This window comes from Candida jiufengensis (assembly GCF_024610255.1).
Source record: "Candida jiufengensis strain CBS 10846 chromosome Unknown scaffold1, whole genome shotgun sequence".
Taxonomy (NCBI): domain Eukaryota; kingdom Fungi; phylum Ascomycota; class Pichiomycetes; order Serinales; family Debaryomycetaceae; genus Lodderomyces; species Lodderomyces jiufengensis.
This window is the reverse complement of record NW_026261562.1, coordinates 1,227,799-1,247,981: the sequence shown is the minus strand read 5'-3', so window position 1 is coordinate 1,247,981 and position 20,183 is coordinate 1,227,799. Positions and strand designations below refer to the sequence as shown.

The following is a 20,183-nucleotide window of genomic DNA, read 5'->3' as shown; positions in this document are numbered from 1 at the left end:
ATTAGTAAGTTAGACAATTTTTTAGTATTGATTTACGATTTTTTGAAACTACTAATATAACGATTGTTCGAGTATTAGAGTGGCTTTTTACATCATGATGAAACACTACTATAATTGCTTTGATTGAGACGACCAGACAAGGACTTAAATGCATCAGGAGTTTAAATGACAAACTACAAAGTTTGAATAGGTGGAGATAAATTAGAAACACAATCTCCAACAGTCTCCAAATTCAAATACATTATCATAAAAAAGCAACTTGATTCATCTACTAGTAACTTCGTGTTATTGAAATGATTTAAGTCTTGGTAATATTACTCTAAATTTAAATGCGTTTGGAATTCATAAATTTGTTTCAAAATGTTTAAAGTTAAAAACTTTGCATACAAATATTTAAGTTTTTTAAATCCTTTTTCTTTTCTCGTATATCTTAACATATCTGAAATGAAAGATTAATATGGAAGAAACTTGACTTTTTTAGATTGACGGATTTATTAATTAGTCTTGACAGATTAAGTGATATTATTGAAAGTGGAGATAAATATCTTAAACCCTGAGAGGATTTATTGATATAATTCTTAACTAATTACCAATTCTTAACAAATTTAGAGAGATCTCAGGATCAAGACTCTGCTTCAGATCGATATCGATAAAATTCAAACTGCGATGAGATGAGATATAAAGCTTTACGGATCTTCACATACAGGCTCGAAAATTCGCAGTCAATACATCAATGTTCACTACCTACACAATATTTATACACATTTTGAAATTAAATAATTCCAATAATTACTTCTTATTGGATCATATTTCTCAGCTAATAATTGATATATATTTTTAGCATTTTCTAAATTTTTATCTTGTTTATATATTTTAGCTAATGTTTCCATTGCAAAAGAACTTGTAATTTCATTATTATCAATATTAACAAATTGTAATGTAAATTCTTTCAATTCTGTTATGTTTTTATTAAATTTATCATAAATTCCTAATAAATAATTCCATGAACTTGCATTTTGTGGACATTTTATAATCATTTTTTTGGAAAATTCAATTTCTTCATTTATTTTATCATCTGTTGTGTTTTGTTGTTTAAAATTTATAAAAAATCGATGACTCCATGCACTATTATTTAAAACATCATTTTCAATCATTGAATTAACAAATTCTATTTCCTTTGGATCAATATACAAATCAAATTTTTCAATAAGCCATTTTCTATAAGACCAAACATGATGATTTTTAGGATCTGAATCTAACATAGCTTCTAAAACTGGATATTCTCTATATGGATTAAATTCTTTGGGTGATTCTTCATTTTGTAATATTTCATTAATAACTAATTGTCTATAATTCCAAATTTGATAATTTTTTTCATTATCTATTGCTATTTGTTCACACCAATCTAATTCATTATATAAATTTTTATTTGGTAAATTTTTTAAAATATTAAATCTATAAATCCATGTTGTATAATGTGATGCTAATTGTTCAATACCTAATTCTGTTAATTGTAATGCTCTTTCTGAATACTCATTTTGTTTCATAAGAGCTAGTAATAAACCCATAGTTGATTTATATTCATCATCATATAAGATTTGACATAATTGTGGTTCTTCAGTATTTATTTCAACTGGAGTTATATCTGAATAATCGAAATCAGTCATTTTTGGGTAATGATTATGGTCTATTCCGTATTCTTGAACTATATTAAGGGTTTTCAACTATTTATATACTAATGAAATGAAACTATATCATTATCTAGGTGGGTATTAATCTAATTACCAGATAGTTAGTTAGTTAATCTTAATTAATGTCTCGTTAATGTTACAAATCAAAATTACCAATTTAAGACTTGACAATCGGAAAAATGTGCAGTACTGCATACAATATATCTCACTCGTAAATTTATTATCACTTACCTTATTTAGTACTTATTATGAAATTTGATTATTGTACTTTAGATAGAAATAAATAGAACATCTTTTTCAATATACATCCTTAATATCCATGTCCATACACAAATGAATTAAAAACAATTAATATAACACTTAGTGCATGTACCTTCTATTTAAATCTATTTTGCAACAAACCTTTTAAATAACCCAGTAATAAAATTAAAAAATTAGATGGTTGTTAATTTACAATTTTTACAACCGTTATCAATTATATTAATAACTTCATTTCTTTTATTTCATTTATTAACAATTTTAATTGGTCCTAAATCACAATTACCCATATTAATAACAACTTTTATTTTTACAAATATGGTATCAAGAACATCAATGTTTAGATCCATAGTTGAATCTGCTCATAATTCATTAAAGGGAAAAAATTCAGTATTGAAAAATATACCAACAACAACAACCACCAACAGTAAAAAATTTGAGAATTTAAATAAGGGTGCAAAAATTGAAATATTATCAGCTATAAAATCTTTAAAAAGTTATGAAATAAATTCAAAATCAGTAAATGATAGAAGAAGAGATTTATTTAAAAAATTAAATTATACACAACAAACCGTAGCTGAAAAAACAGGATATATTAATAAATTAAATTCAATAGATACTGCTATTGGGAATAATCAAAAATTTGTTGATGAAATTGCTAATTATGCAATTTCAAATTATGGTATTACCAAAACAGATTTTGATTCCTTGGAGAATGATTTAAAAAGTAATTCAAGTGGTAGTAATTATAGAGTTATAGAAGCATTAGGACATTATACAAGAGATTGGACTCCAGGATCATTAAGTTTAGAATTATTACCTATCTTTGAATATATTGCATCACAATTAGAAATATTAATTGATTATAGACAAAAAAAAGATACTGTTTTAATTTTCCCAGGTAGTGGATTAGGTAGATTAGCTTATGAATTTGCTAAATGGGATTATGGTGCAGTTTATTCTATTGAGAATTCTGGATTAATGAATTTATTTGTTGATTATAATTATAGTAAAGATACAACAAAATCACATATTATTCAACCATATATTCATACAAATTCAGATTTTTATAGTACAGAATCTCAATTTAGATCAGTTGAATATAAACCAATTGGAGAATCAAATAAACCAAAAAATTTACATATTGTAAATGAAGATTTCACAACTTTTGAAATTCCAAATAGAGATCAATTTAAAAATGTTGTTGTTGTTTCTGTATTCTTTTTAGATACTGCTGAAAATTTAATAACTTATTTAGATACTATTGAAAAATTATCAAAACCTTCAGGAAAAGTTGAAAGAGGTTATTGGATTAATGCAGGACCTTTAAAATATGGATCAGCTGCTCAAGTTGAATTAAACGCTGATGAATTAAAATTAGCTCGTAAAGAATTAGGTTGGGTTGATGCTCAAGATGTTTATACTATATATGATCCATTAGCTTTAGGTAATAAGACTGGATTAGTTGGATATTTAACAGATAAAGAAAGTATGTGGCAAGGTTATTACGGATTAAATTTATTTACAACATCAAGAAAAGAAAATAAATCTTATAAAGATACAACATTAGGTTAAATAGTTCTATAGGTTCTATAAAAAAAACTAAAAAATCTAAGATATATCTGATCCTTTATTAATTTGTATTTTTTTATCTTCTCCACCACTTATAATCCCAATATCATTATCCCAACAAACATCAAATATTTTTTTATTTCTTGATCCATCTTCTCTAGTTATTGTGTATAAAGATTTATCAGCTCTTATATCCCAAACTTTAACAGTTCCATCATGAGATGCTGATGCAAACATATTTGAATTATGAGGTGATGAACTTAATCCAACTACGAAATTTGTATGACCAACTAATTTGTTATTTATTGTTTCATTACTGATTGTATTGTTTAATCTTGGATCATGTAAATTTATATGACGTGCTGATGAACCAGTTGCTATTAAATTAAGTTGTGGTAATTGTAATATAGAAAGTAATGAAAATCCAGTAGTTCTAGTATCTACACATTTTGAAGTTATTAAATCCCATGTTTTAATAGTATGATCTTGAGAAACTGAATAACCAACAGTTTTATCAAATGAATCAAATATAACACCTTCAACTGGTTCTGTATGACCTTGTAATAAACTTAATGGTGAACGACGTCTTATAGTTGAATCTTGTAATGCCATTTTTCTTCTCTTCTTAGAAGATGTAGATATAACATTTGAATCATATTCAGGTATTTCAATTTTTGACATTTCTTTATAGTTTGTTGACCAAAACCCAACGTTTTTATCATATCCAGCACTCAATATTCTATTTGATGCTTGATTTACATCTAGATCAACCACTGGAGCTTTATGACCTTCTAAAATGGCTAAAGTTTTACCATCTTCTATTTCATCATCTTCATCATCTTCATTTTGTTCAACTATATCTTCATATTGTGTTTTCCATAATCTTACTTGTCTATCATTACCACTTGATACTATTCTTGTTGGTGATATCCACTTAACTGATTTTATAGGTGCTGAATGTCCAACGTATTGTTTTTCAACTTTTCCTGACATATTATATACTCTTACAACTCCATCATATGAGCCACTTAAAATTTTAGGATTATTTATACTCAATTGTGATGTCGTTACAGCAGGACTAGTTTTATTTATTGAATCAATTGAAGAAATCCAATCATCATTATTAAAAGAAGCTTGAAAACTTGGTGGTAGTATAGCTCTTGTATATTCTATATTTAAAAATGCTTCATTTGATAATCCATTTTTTGTAAGGTAATCATCTATTGATGTACGTAATAAAGTTCCATTGATTAAAAAATTAAACGGTATTGGTTTCCTATCTTCTATTTCATCTTCTATTTCATCCTTGTTGATATTGCCTAATAAATGATTTACAATTTCTGATAACCCAAATCTTTTTAATGACGTTGGTACAAATAATGGTGTTTCGTCTATTTTTAGACTTTCATCTTGTTCATTGGTTGTGAATTTGATTTTGACTTGGTTTTTGGTATCCGTAGACATTGTGATGATGTGTGAATTTTGATTTTAATAGATCTGTTAGTGGATCTTGTAGTAGTGATTCTAAAAAGAGGTTTCAAAATCTCATCTCCTACTGAAAAATTTCGCGACACAAAATTGTTTTGGAAACCTATACAATTTATTTTTTGCAGCTATTTAAAACTAATTTATTTAATAACCTTTTGGACCTCATATTCAACATCTTTGTCGCTATTGTTACCGTCAGTTTCTTAACCATCCTCTAACAGCTTGGTTCTAATGCTTAAACTTTGATACATAAATTCATTTTACCTTTTCTAAACCCCACCAAATCTTCTTTCAAACCAGGAACAGAAAATCTAGTCAAAATTCCACTAAAAAATCTCATAATTCTAACACCAGAATGAGCAGTTTGTACAAGATTAAAATCAGTTTTTCTTGTCTTCATTCTATTTAATATTGCCAGTTTATGAATTTTTGAAATTGAATAAAAATGACGTGAATATAACGTTCTTTGATGAAATACTCCAAAATCTGATATATAACCTTTTGTTAATAAATTTTTTAATGCTCTTCTTATACGTTTCCATCTTCTTGCTCGAGTGATTCTTGGTGGTGGTAATGATCTCATTTTTAATAATCTCTATACACCTGAAACACTAAATGATAAAACTTAAAATATTTAACAATAAAAATACAACGAATATAGTTTTGAGAAACAACTTGGAAACTTAATTTGCTGAAGTATATAAAAGAAGAGGCAAACGTATTCACAGATCATAGTACTTTGCATCGTTTTTATACTGAAATGCTATAATTGTTCTGGACACATCAGAGCATAACAAAATATTAATTCAGTACTGAAGCTCTTAGATTTGCCCCCACGATATCAACTAATTTAAAGATTTTTGGAATCTGTATTGATAGATCGAATCTAAATAGATTGGTTTGGCTCCAAAATTTGTCAAAATTTGGTAGCATAGCTCGGTTCCAAAATATCACCAATAAAATTTACTTCAAAAAAAAAAGAACCATAGTTAAGAGAGATAATAATTAACTATACAAAATACAAACATCAATATATAAATACCATGGACAACGCACGTCACAATCCATGGGCCAAAAGAGATGCTTGGAGATACGAAGGTCCTTTTAGTAGATATAATAGATTTAAAGGTGCTTTCCCAGGTTTAGGAATTGCTATTGTTGCATTTACTATATATGTTGGAGTTGAAAAATTAGTATTTAAGAAAAAGGACGATCATGGACATGAAGAACATCATTAATAACGGGAAAAAGTAACTTCGGGGGTTAAGGTGTTGAAATAAAATTTAAGGTTAGCTAGGATTCTGATCAAATTTGTATTCATTAATTAATTTTTTAAACTGGGTTTTTAATAGACCTTTATACAAATGTAGAATTTTCCATTTATCATTCAAGATAGATATCATTTAATTTCTATTTACAACATATTTACAAGTTTTTAAATTCTTCATTTGAATTACTTTCTTGACTTACATTATCTTCAATATTATTCATTTGTAATAAACTTTCAAATAATGAAGTTTTAGTTTTCTCTTCCTCAACCATTGAACCAACAGGAGCAAAAGATTTATTTGAATTTGCTTCTAATACCTTAGTTTGTTCAGAAGCTAATGAAACCCATTCATCAATATATTTTTGTTCAGTTTCTAAATTCCAATCTATATTTTTAGATTCAAAAACAGCTCCATACATTGTACTTTCTTCTTTTGCTATATGACTTTCCATTTCTTCTTCCATTCTTAATTTATAAAATTCAAATCTTGCTAAATCATAAGCTTCAAAAATGTTTTTAATTTTTGGATCATTTTCTAAAATGTAGGTGGTACGTTGTACTACTGATTCACCATCTAATGGTTTGTATAATTGTAACATATTACTCCAATCACATTTATTCAATATTTCATCTCCATTATTTTCTATTAAATTTTTAGGTCTTGATAATTCCCATGGATGTTGTAAATAAAAATAATTTCTAATTTCATCCTGAAGAAAGGTTAATTTGGGGATTCTATGTATTTTGTTGTTATTATTTTTTGATTCTTCTTTATGTGGTCTTGTCTTGAATATTTGATTTTTATTTAGTGGATGATCTTTTGGTTTTATTAATTCATTTCTTGGATCTTTTGAATCTTGTTGATATATATATGATTTTTTAATTAAATTATGAGTTGGTGGATATTTTGCAACGATATCGAACCAAATTGGTTTATTCTTTATAACACCGGATTGTAAATACGCAGACGCTCTGGCAAGTACATTAGCTGCATCAGCCTGAAGCTTCATTTTTAGTTGTTATTTGATATAAAATATTGAAATTTTTCAGTCTTAAAATTTTTTTGTTTTATTTTTGTTTGTTGCAAAATCAGCTATCAAAGACTCAGGACCAACTTACATTATAGTATCGAAAAATGATATGAACATACTACGACAAACTAAAGCTATCAAAGATATATCTTTATTGGAAAAGCCTATAAATGCATTCATACGAAGAGTTGGTCAAGAACAATCCAAAAACTCAGGACCTTTACTTAAATGCATCGATTCATTAATCAATCAAAATCAATCAAAACTAATTGAAAGATTCAAGCTACATAATATTGATGATGAATTTGAACTAAAACAACAACTATGGGATAACTTAAAAACTCGAAGAACCGATCTAGATCCAAAATTGATCAAAAGACTAAAACATCAACCTCCTACTGATATCCAATTCACAACAGAATATAATAAATTCATTAAAGAACTATACCCACTAAATAATAAGCCATTCAAATCCCAAGTCAGGTTTTTTGATCTCGAAAGCAACCATAAAAAATACGATAATATCAATCACGAAAAATTATTTAAAAAATATTTGGAATTACCAAAACCTGCACCACAATATCTACCACCATCAATTTTAAAAGATTTTATATCAAAATTCGTCTTAAACAATCGTCATTTTGCGAATAGGAATATACTAGAAGGAAGCATCATTAGTAGCAACAAAGCAGGGTTAATTAAATCAATGCGAAATGAAATCAATAGAAGAAAAGAATATCATGATATGTGTTTAAAAGTATTAAATGATTCAAAAAAAGCTGGATTTGACGCTACAGAACAAGAACAAATTAGAATTATTTATTTGTCTTTTTTCAAAGATAGACAAGACTTGGTTGGTGATTTAGAGGGAGAAAATCTTTACAATGAATTCACGATGGCTAATTATCAACTGATTTTGCAAACTTTTGGAAGACGAAGTGATTTATTAGGTATATTACTATTTTTAGCTATACGGCATGATAAGTTTGAAATAATAGCAGACGTACTTCCCCAAGTTGGACTAGGTCACATTATAGGATTAGAAGATGTTGATAATTTCAAACTCATAGATATATCCTTAATTAATTTACTTGATTATTTCACAACTCACATAGATAGACCAAATCATTTCAAATACCTTTCAAATACAATTGAACAAATTATCAAATTACCAGTTATAACTAATGAAATAGTTGATCAAACAATCAAGCTCTTGATGAATTTTGGATTAATTAAACATGCTGAGATTTTATTTGAGACAGCGTATTTTAGATACCCTGGCGAATCATCCAATATAATATCGGAATGGCTATACATTTTCACAAAATTAAAAGCAATCAATAATGACAACTCCACTTTTTATAAATTGTCACCTACTCATTCTTCATTTCTACATTTAATAAAAGGTTATTCCATGGACCAACCATTTGATAAAATTGAGCAACTAATGTATATAATGAATAATATGTCATCACAAAGATCAAGCACTACAATGTATATAGAGATATTCAAGGGTTTGAAGCATAGAGATGATTGGAAATTGTATGAGTTAAGAAGTTCATTGAAGTTATTGGTAAATGATCTCAATTACAAGAATAATGCTGAAGTTGTTACAGACAATTCAAATTCGGGATTAAGAATAAGTAATTTGCTAATGGAATTAGTATTTACAGTCAGTGTTGATAAATTGCATTTAGAGGGTGATTCAACCAATAATATTGATCAATTAAATAAATTAAAATTGAAGTGGCAAGAAATGGTAAAAGAGAGAAAAATTGGTGCTTTTGAAGCCGAAAGAATAGCTTATATTAATGACGGATTTCTACTTGAAGTTTATAATATTTTAGTAAATTAAATTCTGTATTAAGTAATTAGACAGAAGTAACATGTGTATGACGTTTGAATAAACAACTTTTAGGTGTACCAACAACACTCTCAAATACCAACAAAACCGCTAGTAATAATGTAACAATCCCCATCAATAAAGTTGTATTCATTTCAGCAAAACTAATCATTACAATTGTAATACCAATGGGAACTCTCCACATTATACGTACATTTTTAGGTAAAATGAATAAACCTGGCGGATCTGTACTTTTTTCAATTAATCCTAGCACAAACATGCATATTAAGGATACTGCAATACCTCCTGTATAATAAAATGATAAACCATACATGTTTAACTCTTCTTCTGATGAAGCTTCACTTCTTCTTTCGTGGTGTTCTTCCTCATGATGTTTTTTGGTGCTTGTTTTTTCAATTGCACATAATTCACCACCAGCATCAGCTGATAAGACTAATGCTGCAATTAATGGTAAATGTGCATATACCCATGTAATTGCAGTTGTTCCACTATTTCTTAACGGATGTACAGCTCTTTGTGAGGTTCCTCTATATTGATATAACCAAAACAAAATATAAGCATCAGCTAAAAGAAATACTCCTCTAGCATATCTTCCGCTAAACCCAACACCTAATGGTCCTGTTGCAACAACCTTGTACAAATACTCACCAATTGCAATAGTAACAAATACAGAAAATCTTTCAACTTCATGTTCAATATTTAAAGCAGTAGACATTGTTAAACCCATTAGTCTTTTAATGAATGGATGATAACAAAATACAAATGACACTTGTTCTAAAAAGAAAAACACAATTGATAATGCTATTTTGACTCTAACTGATACAAATATAACGGATATCCAACATAATGATGTGACAAGTAACGTAGCTGCATATAATCTTTGTTGAGGTCTATGTTCAGGTATCCAAAATGAATAAACAAATAATGAAGCTGCCAATGATAAACGACATAACATATATGGAACAATGACAAGAGCAGCTTTACTATAACTTTCAGTAATATCATAATGACTGTTTATATACAATGTTAATAAACAGAGTATCCAGAAAATATATATCTTTTGTGATAAATCTTCATTATAATAATAATTTGTAAAATCTTTGATATCAGCCCAAACTGTCCAAATTGGCATAAAAAATAAGAAATATTTTAATAATGATAAACCTGTAGCTTCTTCACTTGCTTCACCTGCTAAATTTGCTATTAATCCAACATATAATAAATCCAAGAACAATTCAGTTCTTGTGCTTCCTCTTTCACCTTTGGTTCTAAATAAAATGCCATCTTTAAAATAATTTAATGCATGAGGTTTAATAAACCAAACATTGTCTCTTGGTGGTTTAATATATTGAAATTGTATATCACCATATTTTCTTATAAATTCATCTTCATCTTCACTATCAGTTAATTCTTGATCAATTAATGGTAAGTCCTCAATTGGTGGACTATGTGATCTATGGCTTCTAGATGTTTCTCTAGTTGCATTGGATGTTCTTCCTCTAAAGTAAGGATCATCATTTTCATCTTCATTCGTTGTATTATTAAAATTTGATTTTTGTTGACTGTTCAGTGAAACGGAAGTCATCCTTCAATGTGCCATTCGACTTGCTGATTAAAAATTATTCAAATTAGAAGTACATCCTGATATTTTTCTTTTAAATTTAAATAGAAAATCCTTGAAGTTAAACAATAAAAAGCCTTAAATTAAACATGAAATTTTTAGGGATCGGAATTATGACCTAGTATGGAAGTGTGTAGTTATTTAGGAAAAGTTACATATTAATTGCTTTGTTTATACGCAGAACAATTTCAGTCAAGTTTATTCAATTTTGAGGTGCTCCTGTTCTGAAACAAACTAACCACAATGCTTTAAAAAAATTCTTTTTTCAAAACTTAATGCAGTGATTATTGGATATATATGCCTTGTATTTGGTTGTATGAAAATAAAATAAAAATTCTAACTGAAGTTCAATGATGATTTCCATTTTAATCATATAAAACCCACCCAAAAAATTGGCCCAAATCAAATTAAAAGTTATGCTTACTCAAACGAATAATAATCATAATTCATATTAATCTTCTAAGAAAACTTATGAAACACTTAAGTAACAAGAAAAAGGCTTTGATACGGAAGATTCTTGGTATATTAAATGTATGAACACAAAATCATAATATATGCTACCAATTACTGTTAAAATAAGTCGTACAAAACTGTTCAAAAATCCACATTACATTATCTTGACCAACATCTTTATTAGCGATTATGTTAAAAATAATCATCACTAGCTTCAATACAAATTCTTTTTAAGAAACTGAAATTTTCTTGAGTAAAAAATAGTCGAGATACAGATAATATTCTTTAATGTACCAAACAGAATTCTTATAGGGGGCTTTTGATCCCGAATAAATTTGCAATTTCCTTACAGAAAGAAAAAACCAAAAACAAATCATGGTGTTCAATCTCATTGAAATAGAAAACGTAAGTCCTTAATGGTACAAGAAGGCAGCAACTGCGAGTAGAATAGCCCTTGTAAAACCCTTGTAATGAAAGAATTGGGAGTTTAGCCACATCTAGAGTGGAGATTTTAACTCTCTTCTTTCAATTATTTTTTGCTACATTATTATATACCCCTACTCTTCATTCATGTAATGAACTAACTTTTATGACAATACCTCTTCTGATTGCTGAGAAATCAAGCAAAACGTCTAACTCGCTTAAGTGAGCAGCTACGGGTTTGATAATAATTTTGACTACTAGATCTTGATCTGAAAACACTAAAAATTAATTCTTTGTGCTGTTAGCGTTGCCAGGTAGGAAGATATAGGCCATTTTAGTTCTGTCCACTTTCAGAGTCAACATTACATATAGCCGGTTTTATACCACCGAGATCACGTTTTACGGTTGTCATACGACCTTAATAACTTCTTCCATGTTCGAGTGGGAGCTTAAGGTCTAAAACTAATTACATTTAAAATTTTATAAGCTTGCGATTGACATTAACACCTAAATAGCTACGAGTATAATTGAAAGTCTGAGTTGCAGAATTTTTTCAATACAAAGTACTGCATATAAGAAAAATTACACTATTCGTTTTAATTTTTTTAGAATGGCTTTCACTACGTGATCATTCAAGTTGAAGATAAAAGTGTCATATAAATTACATTTACTTTTTGACTAAGTTCATAATGATATAAATTTTTTAGAAACTGAACAAGTTTGAAACTTCTTGAAAATGTCAATATTGAAATATTGCATTTTGAGTTGTATTTGTATGTGACTGCATATAAGCAAAAACTAAAAACTCTAATAACTCCTTAATAATTGAAGTGTTGCTTGATCTCAGTAGTCTGAAGTACTAGCTGAAATGTGATCTACCTTTTGGTCCTAATTTTGCTTGTGTATGTGCAAAATTGACGAAGTTAGATAAAATGTTGATTATCTCAACAACCAAGAGATCATTAGAAAAACAACCTATATAAATGAAAAGCGAGAAAGCAGGGGTATCTGGGGAAGCAATAAAAGGGGCATTTTGTCATTGATGGTTAATAAGTCAAGAAAAAAACTGACGTGCTTCGCCGTCATTTGACAAAATTCTCAATTTTTTTAAAACAGGGGTTTAGAGCAGCATATGTGACTTTATAGCTGCCTTGTACCATTAAGGACTTATTAGTCAAATTACTCATTCATTGTCATTCATATGAATGACATACTTTAGCATTAGAGCCTTCTATTTATTAATTTTCAACTATTATACTACTTTAACGTATCATATAATGACTGATAGACCCCCAATTGAGAATTTTGATGGTACCGAAAGCATGAACCTTATCTCAAAGTATAAGCGTTCAGCGCTACAGAACTATAGCTTTTTGGTATTACATACCACTCAAGTCTGAAGCTTTCTTTTCCACATTATCTAGCTTGATTTTGCACCGAAAACGAATAAGAATTTGTACACATTTCTATTTCAACCACTTGATGTCACATAACTCTCGTAAAGTCTTGAATTTTGTTAGTTTTGTATGAAAAACACAATTTGAAGACTAGTGTTTTGATTGATTGGTCCTAAATTGATGTTGTTGTCGTTTAAGAACTGATTAAAAATACACATTTTTGCAATTCGATTTGTTATGATTTTGAGTTATAACATACCTTACAATCCTGTATATAAATAAATGTCAATTGATACAATAAAAGTACAGATTTAATGGTTTAAAAGCACATTATTAGCCTACAAGATGCCTCAAAAATTAGATTAAGTTGAAACTCAGTGAGCAGGAAGACTTAATGTTACTATTTCTGGTTATATAGAATGTTCAGAAGTTTCAGCATATAAAAATTCAGTATAAAAATTCAGTATAATGTTCTCTATATTCTGATTATTTTTTGTCGCAATTTCTTTCATATTAAAATTTTGCAACTAAAGAATAGCATAACAAATATTTTGCCATTTAGATATATACAAAGCAAAAATAATTTTTTGTACTTTATTTTGTCAACTATTCTTTTCAATTAATCACCAATTTCTACTTTTATCCATACTACTTTCTTTCATACTACTTTTATCCATACTACTTTGATCCATTCTACTTTTATCCAAACAAATGTAGAACTATTTATTTATTTATTTACTACTAACTTCAGAATTCTAGTTTCATTATCAATTGGACATTTTGTGAGACATTCCACTCACTCAAGTTTGGGAATTACCTGTTGAATATCTGAGACGATTTCCCGACCCACTGGACAAGTTATTGATTTTATCAGACTTGAGACCAAGCCTTTGGAGACAAAATTAACTAACTGACTGGATTGTGGTTTAGATTAGACACTGGAGTGAAGCAAGTGAGAGTTTTGGTGTTTAGGATAATTGGCTGACAACTTTTCTTGACTTTGATGCAAGAGATACATGAATGTAAGTGGCCAGGTTGTTTGGTAGAGACGGATAGATAGTTAATTTTGATTCAACTTTGATTTAGGTCAATTCATATTATCAGTTGGTCAATGCAATGATTAAAGTTAAAGATAGCAGATATAGACTGGACAAATGCAAAACAGACACAAAGCAGCCTCAATCTTACTTAAAACTAGCCACAAAGAGAAGAGCTATAAGTGCAAAAAAGGTTAAAAGTACCTTAGACACGCACTTTTTAGAATTTCACAGCTTAGACGTTATGACAAGAAATTTACGAAATGTTTCAAAAGATGCTACCAAGCAAATTACACAAAAATACTGCAAATATAAGCATAATAAAATAATTACAACCATTAGGTTTAGGTGCAAATTGACAAGCAAAACTACTCAAGCATATCCATTTTATCAGCAACAGATACTCAATATTAAGGTTGATATACAATTGCTCACATATACTGAAGAAACTACAGATGATTTGAAGAACGATTAAATGAGATAATAAATTGTAATTTAAAGCAAAAATGAACATTATTATATGTGAGGACAACTACCCTAGAGCAAGCGGGTTACCTTATTTAACAGTCGACCGAACCACAGATACTTAATTATAATGATGTACCCTAAAAAATTCTCAAATAGGGGGGAGTTTACAGCTGTCAACAAATAATTGTTGCAAAAGTAATTAACATGTACCAGCAAAGCTTTACCACTTACATAATTTGAAACAAATATGAGCTTTAGTAATGCGTACATATTGCCTATTGGTTCTTGATGGCACTCAGAGTTCTCAATATGGCTAGAAAGTCTGTAAATCTACCCCCTAAAAAATTTGAGGGTTTTCCAGTTTGCACCCGTACATTTCACTTTTTTTTCAGGCATGATTTTTTATTGAATTCTCAGATACTTTTAATGCTCTTCATTCTAGGGCACTAGGTTTTATTGATGTATCTTCTCTGGCTGTTGAGATATTAAGCAAAACGTCTAATTCACTCAAATGAGCAGCTACAGCTCCGGAAGCAACATTGGAAGTTAGATCTTGATCTAAATAGACTGGAAAATATACCTCTATTCTGACAGCGATACATGGGAAGGAGATATAAGCCATTTCAATTTTGTAAGTTTCAAAGTTACACAGAACCGGCAACATACCTCCGAAGGTCACGTTTTTACCTCTAAATGTTGTGGCCTAGTGGCAAGCAATTGTGACCTAGAAATATTATAGGTGTCGAGTTCGAAACCCGCTAAATTTTTGACCCCAAGGTAGAAATTACACAAAACTAAAGTCATTGAATTTAGTCGTTTCGCTTCATCTAATAGTATCTGAGTAGCACATAAGGCTTTCTGGTTTACCTGAAGCTGTAATAGGCTTCATAGAATTAGTCTTTTTGGAGCTATGGGCGATTCTAATTTTTTAGGCTGTTAAGGTCAATGGTATACAAAAAGATCAATATGTAATTACACAACACGAACACGACATGTGTGAATATGATTTTGGAGGTAATGCCAGCTAATTTGAGCCTTATCAACTTTTTTCACTCATCCAGCTGCTTTGAATACAAAGCTATACTGGTGCTTTCAATTGTAGTGAAGATCTTACAAAATCATAAAAAACTGAGTAAAAAAACTTTCACGTGACTTTATTAAAAAAAAAGTTGATGGACGCACCAAATTACTTAATTAAGAATGCATTATTTCCTGAAACGATTTTAACTTAATTTTTTTAACTTTTAAGAATAAAGATAAGAAATTTGAACTAATTGACAGATAAGGAATTTAATTTAGTTGACATATTATAATTAAAGACAATGAATTACGATTAAAGTATCTTGATAAGTCTAGCAATAATTAAGTTTTAGATGGGGAGGGAGGTGCTATTTCTTTATTTAATCAATTAATAATATAAATTTCACTTAAGCTGAATAATTAAAGGTTAAGTTCATTTCTTATTTTGAAAGGGTTACGTTGGTTGAAATTTGAATGATAAGGCTTTTAGAAAATCACTGTTTGACTTGCTTTATTAAGGAAAGATAAGGGATTTATTGAATTAGAAATTAGACCTGTTGCATAGTATTAGATAAGAGGATCAAGTAAAAACAATAAAATTTCCCGTATTTTGAAACCCCATTCCAATTAGTATAAGGATTAGTTACAAAGGTTATGCCTATATATTTGGTTAAAATTCCAAATACTTTGAGTAAATGAAATTGTTGATAATTGATATTCGTTAAGCTTAATAGTTAGGTGCAATTTATTTATTATGGAAGCTATTAAATCAAGAGCTGAAGCTCATTTACACGACGTTATGTCGAATCGATCAGAAGTAAGATACATTGATCCAAATAATCATGAAGGTGATGAAGACTTGTTGAATCAAATAGGTTATAAACAAGAATTAAGAAGACATTATTCAACATTTGAGACATTTGGTATAGCATTTTCAATCATGTCATTATTACCATCAATTGCTTCAATATTACCTATATTACTTGAAAGTGGTTTATTAGGAGCTTGGTTATCATGGTTTATTGCAAGTATATTCATATTCTTGGTAGGGATGGGCCTATCTTTTTTAGGAAGTAGTATTCCCACGTCCGGTGGTTTATATTATTATACCAATTACTATTCTCCTGAATCAATAAGAGTTCCTTTAAGTTTTTTGATTGGTTGTGCTAATTCTATAGGGTTAATTGCTGGAGTATGTGGAATTAATTATGGATTTGCTGTAGAAGTTTTATCAGCAGTTGCGATACAAAAAGATGGAAACTTTGAAATTACAAATGCTAAATTATATGGATTATTTGCCGCTTGTGTCGTTTCAAACATTGTTATTGCTTCATTAGCAACAAAACAAGCTGCTAAATTGCAGGCTGTATCTATTTATCTCAATTTGTTTTTGATTGTGTTGTTTATCATTGCCGTTCCTGTTGGATACTCAAAACATCATACATTTAATTCTCGAGAATTGATTTTCTCAGATTTGACTAATTTTCGTACTTGGCCAATCGGTTGGAGTGTTTGTTTGAGTTTACAAGGTGCTGCTTGGGTTATAGGAGCATTTGATTCTGTTATTCATTGTTCAGAAGAGTGTAAAAATCCTCAAAGAGCTATGGCATGGGGTATTCTTGGATCAATTGGAGCTTGTGGTGTATTAGGAGTTGCCATTGTTACAGTTTGTGTTGCTTGCATTATGGATGGAGATATTCAAAGAGTATTGGAATCATCGACTGGTTCTGCTATGGCACAAATCATTTATGATGCATTAGGAAAACAATGGGCAGTTGCATTTATGGCATTGATTGCATTAGGTCAATACTTCATGTCTACTTCAATCATTATAGCTACAAGTCGTCAAGTTTGGTCGTTTGCAAGAGATGATGGATTACCAGTTGTATATCAATGGGTTAAATACGTTGATCCGAGAATTAAAGTTCCAGTTAGAGCAACAATCTTTGCAGGAATTATAGCTTTACTTATGGGTTTGTTGGTCTTGATAGGTCCAGCGGGTGCTAATACATTATTTTCATTGGGTATTTGCTCGAATAGTTTAGCATTTTTGGTACCAATTTTATTAATTATGTTACCATACGGCAGAAAAAAATTTATCCCGGGGCCATTTTGGTTTGGTAATGGAGTTTCATACGTACTCATGTCCCTTGCAGTTTTTTGGTTAACTTTGCTTATGATGTTGACAATGTTCCCAGATAATAGAGAGGTCAACAAAGAAACGATGAATTATACAGTGGTGATTAATGTAGGATCTTGGATCTTGTCATTGGCTTATTTTTTTGTTCATGGTTATAAGAAGTACTCCGGACCTAAATCAAACTTGGATGATACCGAGTTTATCGATGGCTCAAGTGTTGCTTTAGTTGAAGAAATTTTGTCAGAAAAGAAAGTTTAATTGGTTGTTCTGGTTAGTGATTTTTTAAGTTTTGTTTTTAGTTCTCCGCTTAAATGAGTAGGTTGTTTATTGAATAAAAAGATTGTAGCAGAACGTCGTTCAAATTTATGAAATAATTCACTTACTGTATTTTGCAGCCGACAAGAATGCCAAGCGATTTAAATTCTCAATTAAAGGATGATAGGTGTTCTGGATTAGAATCGAATTATAATAATTTATTACAATTCAGTTTACTGATCTTGGCGGTATACTTGAACTCTAACTAACAATCTTAGGACTATATTATTAAGGTAGTAATCTGAGAGACGAGAATTTTATTACTGAAGTCGAAACTTTAAAAATTGTGATATGAAAGATAAGATAAGACTACACAATTACTATCAAAAAATATAGTTTTACTTATATTAAAATATCAATTAGTAACAAAAATCTTATAAGAATCAACTCTGCTTGAATGATTCAGCATGAAATATATTATATATAGTTCGGTTAAAGTCTCATTGGGAGAATGTTGAAAGTGTAAGGTAAGATAATTCATCGAAACAAAAGTGTTATGGAGACCATCAAATCATGAACAGAATCTCATCAAAGTTATATCAAATAGATCAGAGGTCAGATATATTGATCCAAACAAGAACTTGGGAGATGAAGATCTTTTAAATCAAATACGTTTTGAACAAGAACTTAGACGACATTATTCAACATTTGAGAATTTTGGTATAGCATTTTCAAGTATGCATGTCATTACTACCATCAATTGCTTCAATATTACCAATTTTACTTTCAAGTGGTTTGTTAGGAACCTGGTTTTCATGGTCCATTGCAAGTTTATTCATATTAATTGTGGTCTTTCATTTTTGGGAAGTAGCATCTCGACCACTGGTGGCCTACAATATTACACTAACTACTACTGTCCTGTATCTATTAGAGTTCTGCTGAGTTTTTTGATTGGTTGCGCTAATTCTTTAGGTTTAACAGCTGTTGTTTTTGTTATTAACTACTGGTTTGCAGATGAGGCACTTTTAGCTATTGCAATTCAAGAAGATGGAAATGTTTCAGTAACAAATGCAAAAATATATGGATTTTTTGCTGCGTGTGGAATTTTAAATATTATTATCGCATCATTAGTTACTAAACAAGTCGCTAGATTACAAGCTAGAGCAGCTTATCTTAATTTGTTCTCAGTTGCAATATTTGTCATCGCTGTTTCAGTTGGTTATTCCAAAAATTACCAGTTCAATTCTAGAGAGTTTCTCAGATTTGATCTACTTTCATGCTTTGACCATTAGTTAGAGTGTTTACCTAGAGTTTACAAGGATCAACTTGGGTAATTGATTCATATGATTCAGTCATCTATTTTTCAAAAGAATGTAAAAATGCACAAAGAGCTATGGCATGTGATATTATTAGGATCGATTGCGACTTGTGGTGTTTAAGGAGTTGCTACTACTGCTGTTTGTGTACTTTGTATCAGAGAAAGAGATATCAAAAGAATTTTACAATCATCTACAACTTCAGCTGTGGCTCAAATCATACTCGATGCATTAGGAAAATAATGGTCAGTTGCATTTATGGCATTAATAGCATTATGTCAATATTCCATGTTTGCGTCTATTGTTATTGCAGTTAGTCGTCAGGTATGATCATTTGCAAGAAATGATGGATCACTAGTCATATACCAAGGGCAAGAAAAATTTCTATTCCAGGTCCATCTTGGTTCGTGGGCCACTTTTGTAGGCTATGAAATCAAAGGCTGTACTGGTCGGTGTTGGTCATACACATGTCACTATTTTCAGACTACAAGACTGTAAATAGATCAAGTACGAATTATGCAGTTGCTATTAGTGTTGGAGTTCAAATTTTGTCGGTAATTTACTATTTCATTCGCGGTTATGAAAGATATTCAGTACCAAAATTCAATTTGGACGAGGCAAATTTAGCTGAAGGTTCAAGTTCAGTTTCAGTTGACGAAGTAAGATCAGATGAAAAAGTTTAGTGTCTTTTTTGATTGATTTCATTAGATGTGTGATATATATGAATTAGCTTTATGAACATCTTGGAAAGTTTACGAAAATTACGATTTCACACTTTCATTTGAATGTTTGTTTTTACAAATCAAATAGTGACGTAATATCAACAGACTCCTATAATTATAATAATAATGGCTCAGCGGATCATTATTATTTTTCATT

The 20,183-nt window shown here is 29.5% G+C and overlaps 9 protein-coding genes across 9 annotated transcripts; 4 read left to right on the top strand and 5 right to left on the bottom strand. All coding sequences in view use genetic code 12, as the record gives it.

Moving 5' to 3' along the window:
- Positions 1-755: 755 nt before the first annotated feature.
- RAM2 (bifunctional protein farnesyltransferase/protein geranylgeranyltransferase) lies at positions 756-1,667 on the bottom strand (the record flags this gene model as incomplete). Its single annotated transcript, XM_051765004.1, has 1 exon — positions 756-1,667. One exon carries the CDS (start codon positions 1,665-1,667, stop codon positions 756-758), a length of 912 nt encoding a protein of 303 aa, XP_051618360.1.
- A 600-nt stretch (positions 1,668-2,267) lies between these two features.
- On the top strand, positions 2,268-3,524 carry KGF54_004317 (uncharacterized protein; the record flags this gene model as incomplete). Its single annotated transcript, XM_051765003.1, has 1 exon — positions 2,268-3,524. One exon carries the CDS (start codon positions 2,268-2,270, stop codon positions 3,522-3,524), a length of 1,257 nt encoding a protein of 418 aa, XP_051618359.1.
- A 36-nt stretch (positions 3,525-3,560) lies between these two features.
- YTM1 (Ytm1p) lies at positions 3,561-4,985 on the bottom strand (the record flags this gene model as incomplete). Its single annotated transcript, XM_051765002.1, has 1 exon — positions 3,561-4,985. One exon carries the CDS (start codon positions 4,983-4,985, stop codon positions 3,561-3,563), a length of 1,425 nt encoding a protein of 474 aa, XP_051618358.1.
- Positions 4,986-5,244: 259 nt separating this feature from the next.
- On the bottom strand, positions 5,245-5,592 carry KGF54_004315 (uncharacterized protein; the record flags this gene model as incomplete). The annotated part of the gene is made up of 1 exon (XM_051765001.1): positions 5,245-5,592. One exon carries the CDS (start codon positions 5,590-5,592, stop codon positions 5,245-5,247), a length of 348 nt encoding a protein of 115 aa, XP_051618357.1.
- Positions 5,593-6,434: 842 nt separating this feature from the next.
- KGF54_004314 (mitochondrial 37S ribosomal protein mS23) lies at positions 6,435-7,289 on the bottom strand (the record flags this gene model as incomplete). The annotated part of the gene is made up of 1 exon (XM_051765000.1): positions 6,435-7,289. The coding sequence occupies one exon, from the start codon at positions 7,287-7,289 to the stop codon at positions 6,435-6,437; it is 855 nt and encodes a 284-aa protein (XP_051618356.1).
- A 130-nt stretch (positions 7,290-7,419) lies between these two features.
- Positions 7,420-9,165, top strand: KGF54_004313 (uncharacterized protein; the record flags this gene model as incomplete). Its single annotated transcript, XM_051764999.1, has 1 exon — positions 7,420-9,165. One exon carries the CDS (start codon positions 7,420-7,422, stop codon positions 9,163-9,165), a length of 1,746 nt encoding a protein of 581 aa, XP_051618355.1.
- A 16-nt stretch (positions 9,166-9,181) lies between these two features.
- On the bottom strand, positions 9,182-10,759 carry KGF54_004312 (uncharacterized protein; the record flags this gene model as incomplete). The annotated part of the gene is made up of 1 exon (XM_051764998.1): positions 9,182-10,759. One exon carries the CDS (start codon positions 10,757-10,759, stop codon positions 9,182-9,184), a length of 1,578 nt encoding a protein of 525 aa, XP_051618354.1.
- Positions 10,760-16,347: 5,588 nt separating this feature from the next.
- Positions 16,348-17,991, top strand: KGF54_004311 (uncharacterized protein; the record flags this gene model as incomplete). Its single annotated transcript, XM_051764997.1, has 1 exon — positions 16,348-17,991. One exon carries the CDS (start codon positions 16,348-16,350, stop codon positions 17,989-17,991), a length of 1,644 nt encoding a protein of 547 aa, XP_051618353.1.
- Positions 17,992-19,771: 1,780 nt separating this feature from the next.
- On the top strand, positions 19,772-19,987 carry KGF54_004310 (uncharacterized protein; the record flags this gene model as incomplete). Its single annotated transcript, XM_051764996.1, has 1 exon — positions 19,772-19,987. The coding sequence occupies one exon, from the start codon at positions 19,772-19,774 to the stop codon at positions 19,985-19,987; it is 216 nt and encodes a 71-aa protein (XP_051618352.1).
- Positions 19,988-20,183: the final 196 nt, after the last annotated feature.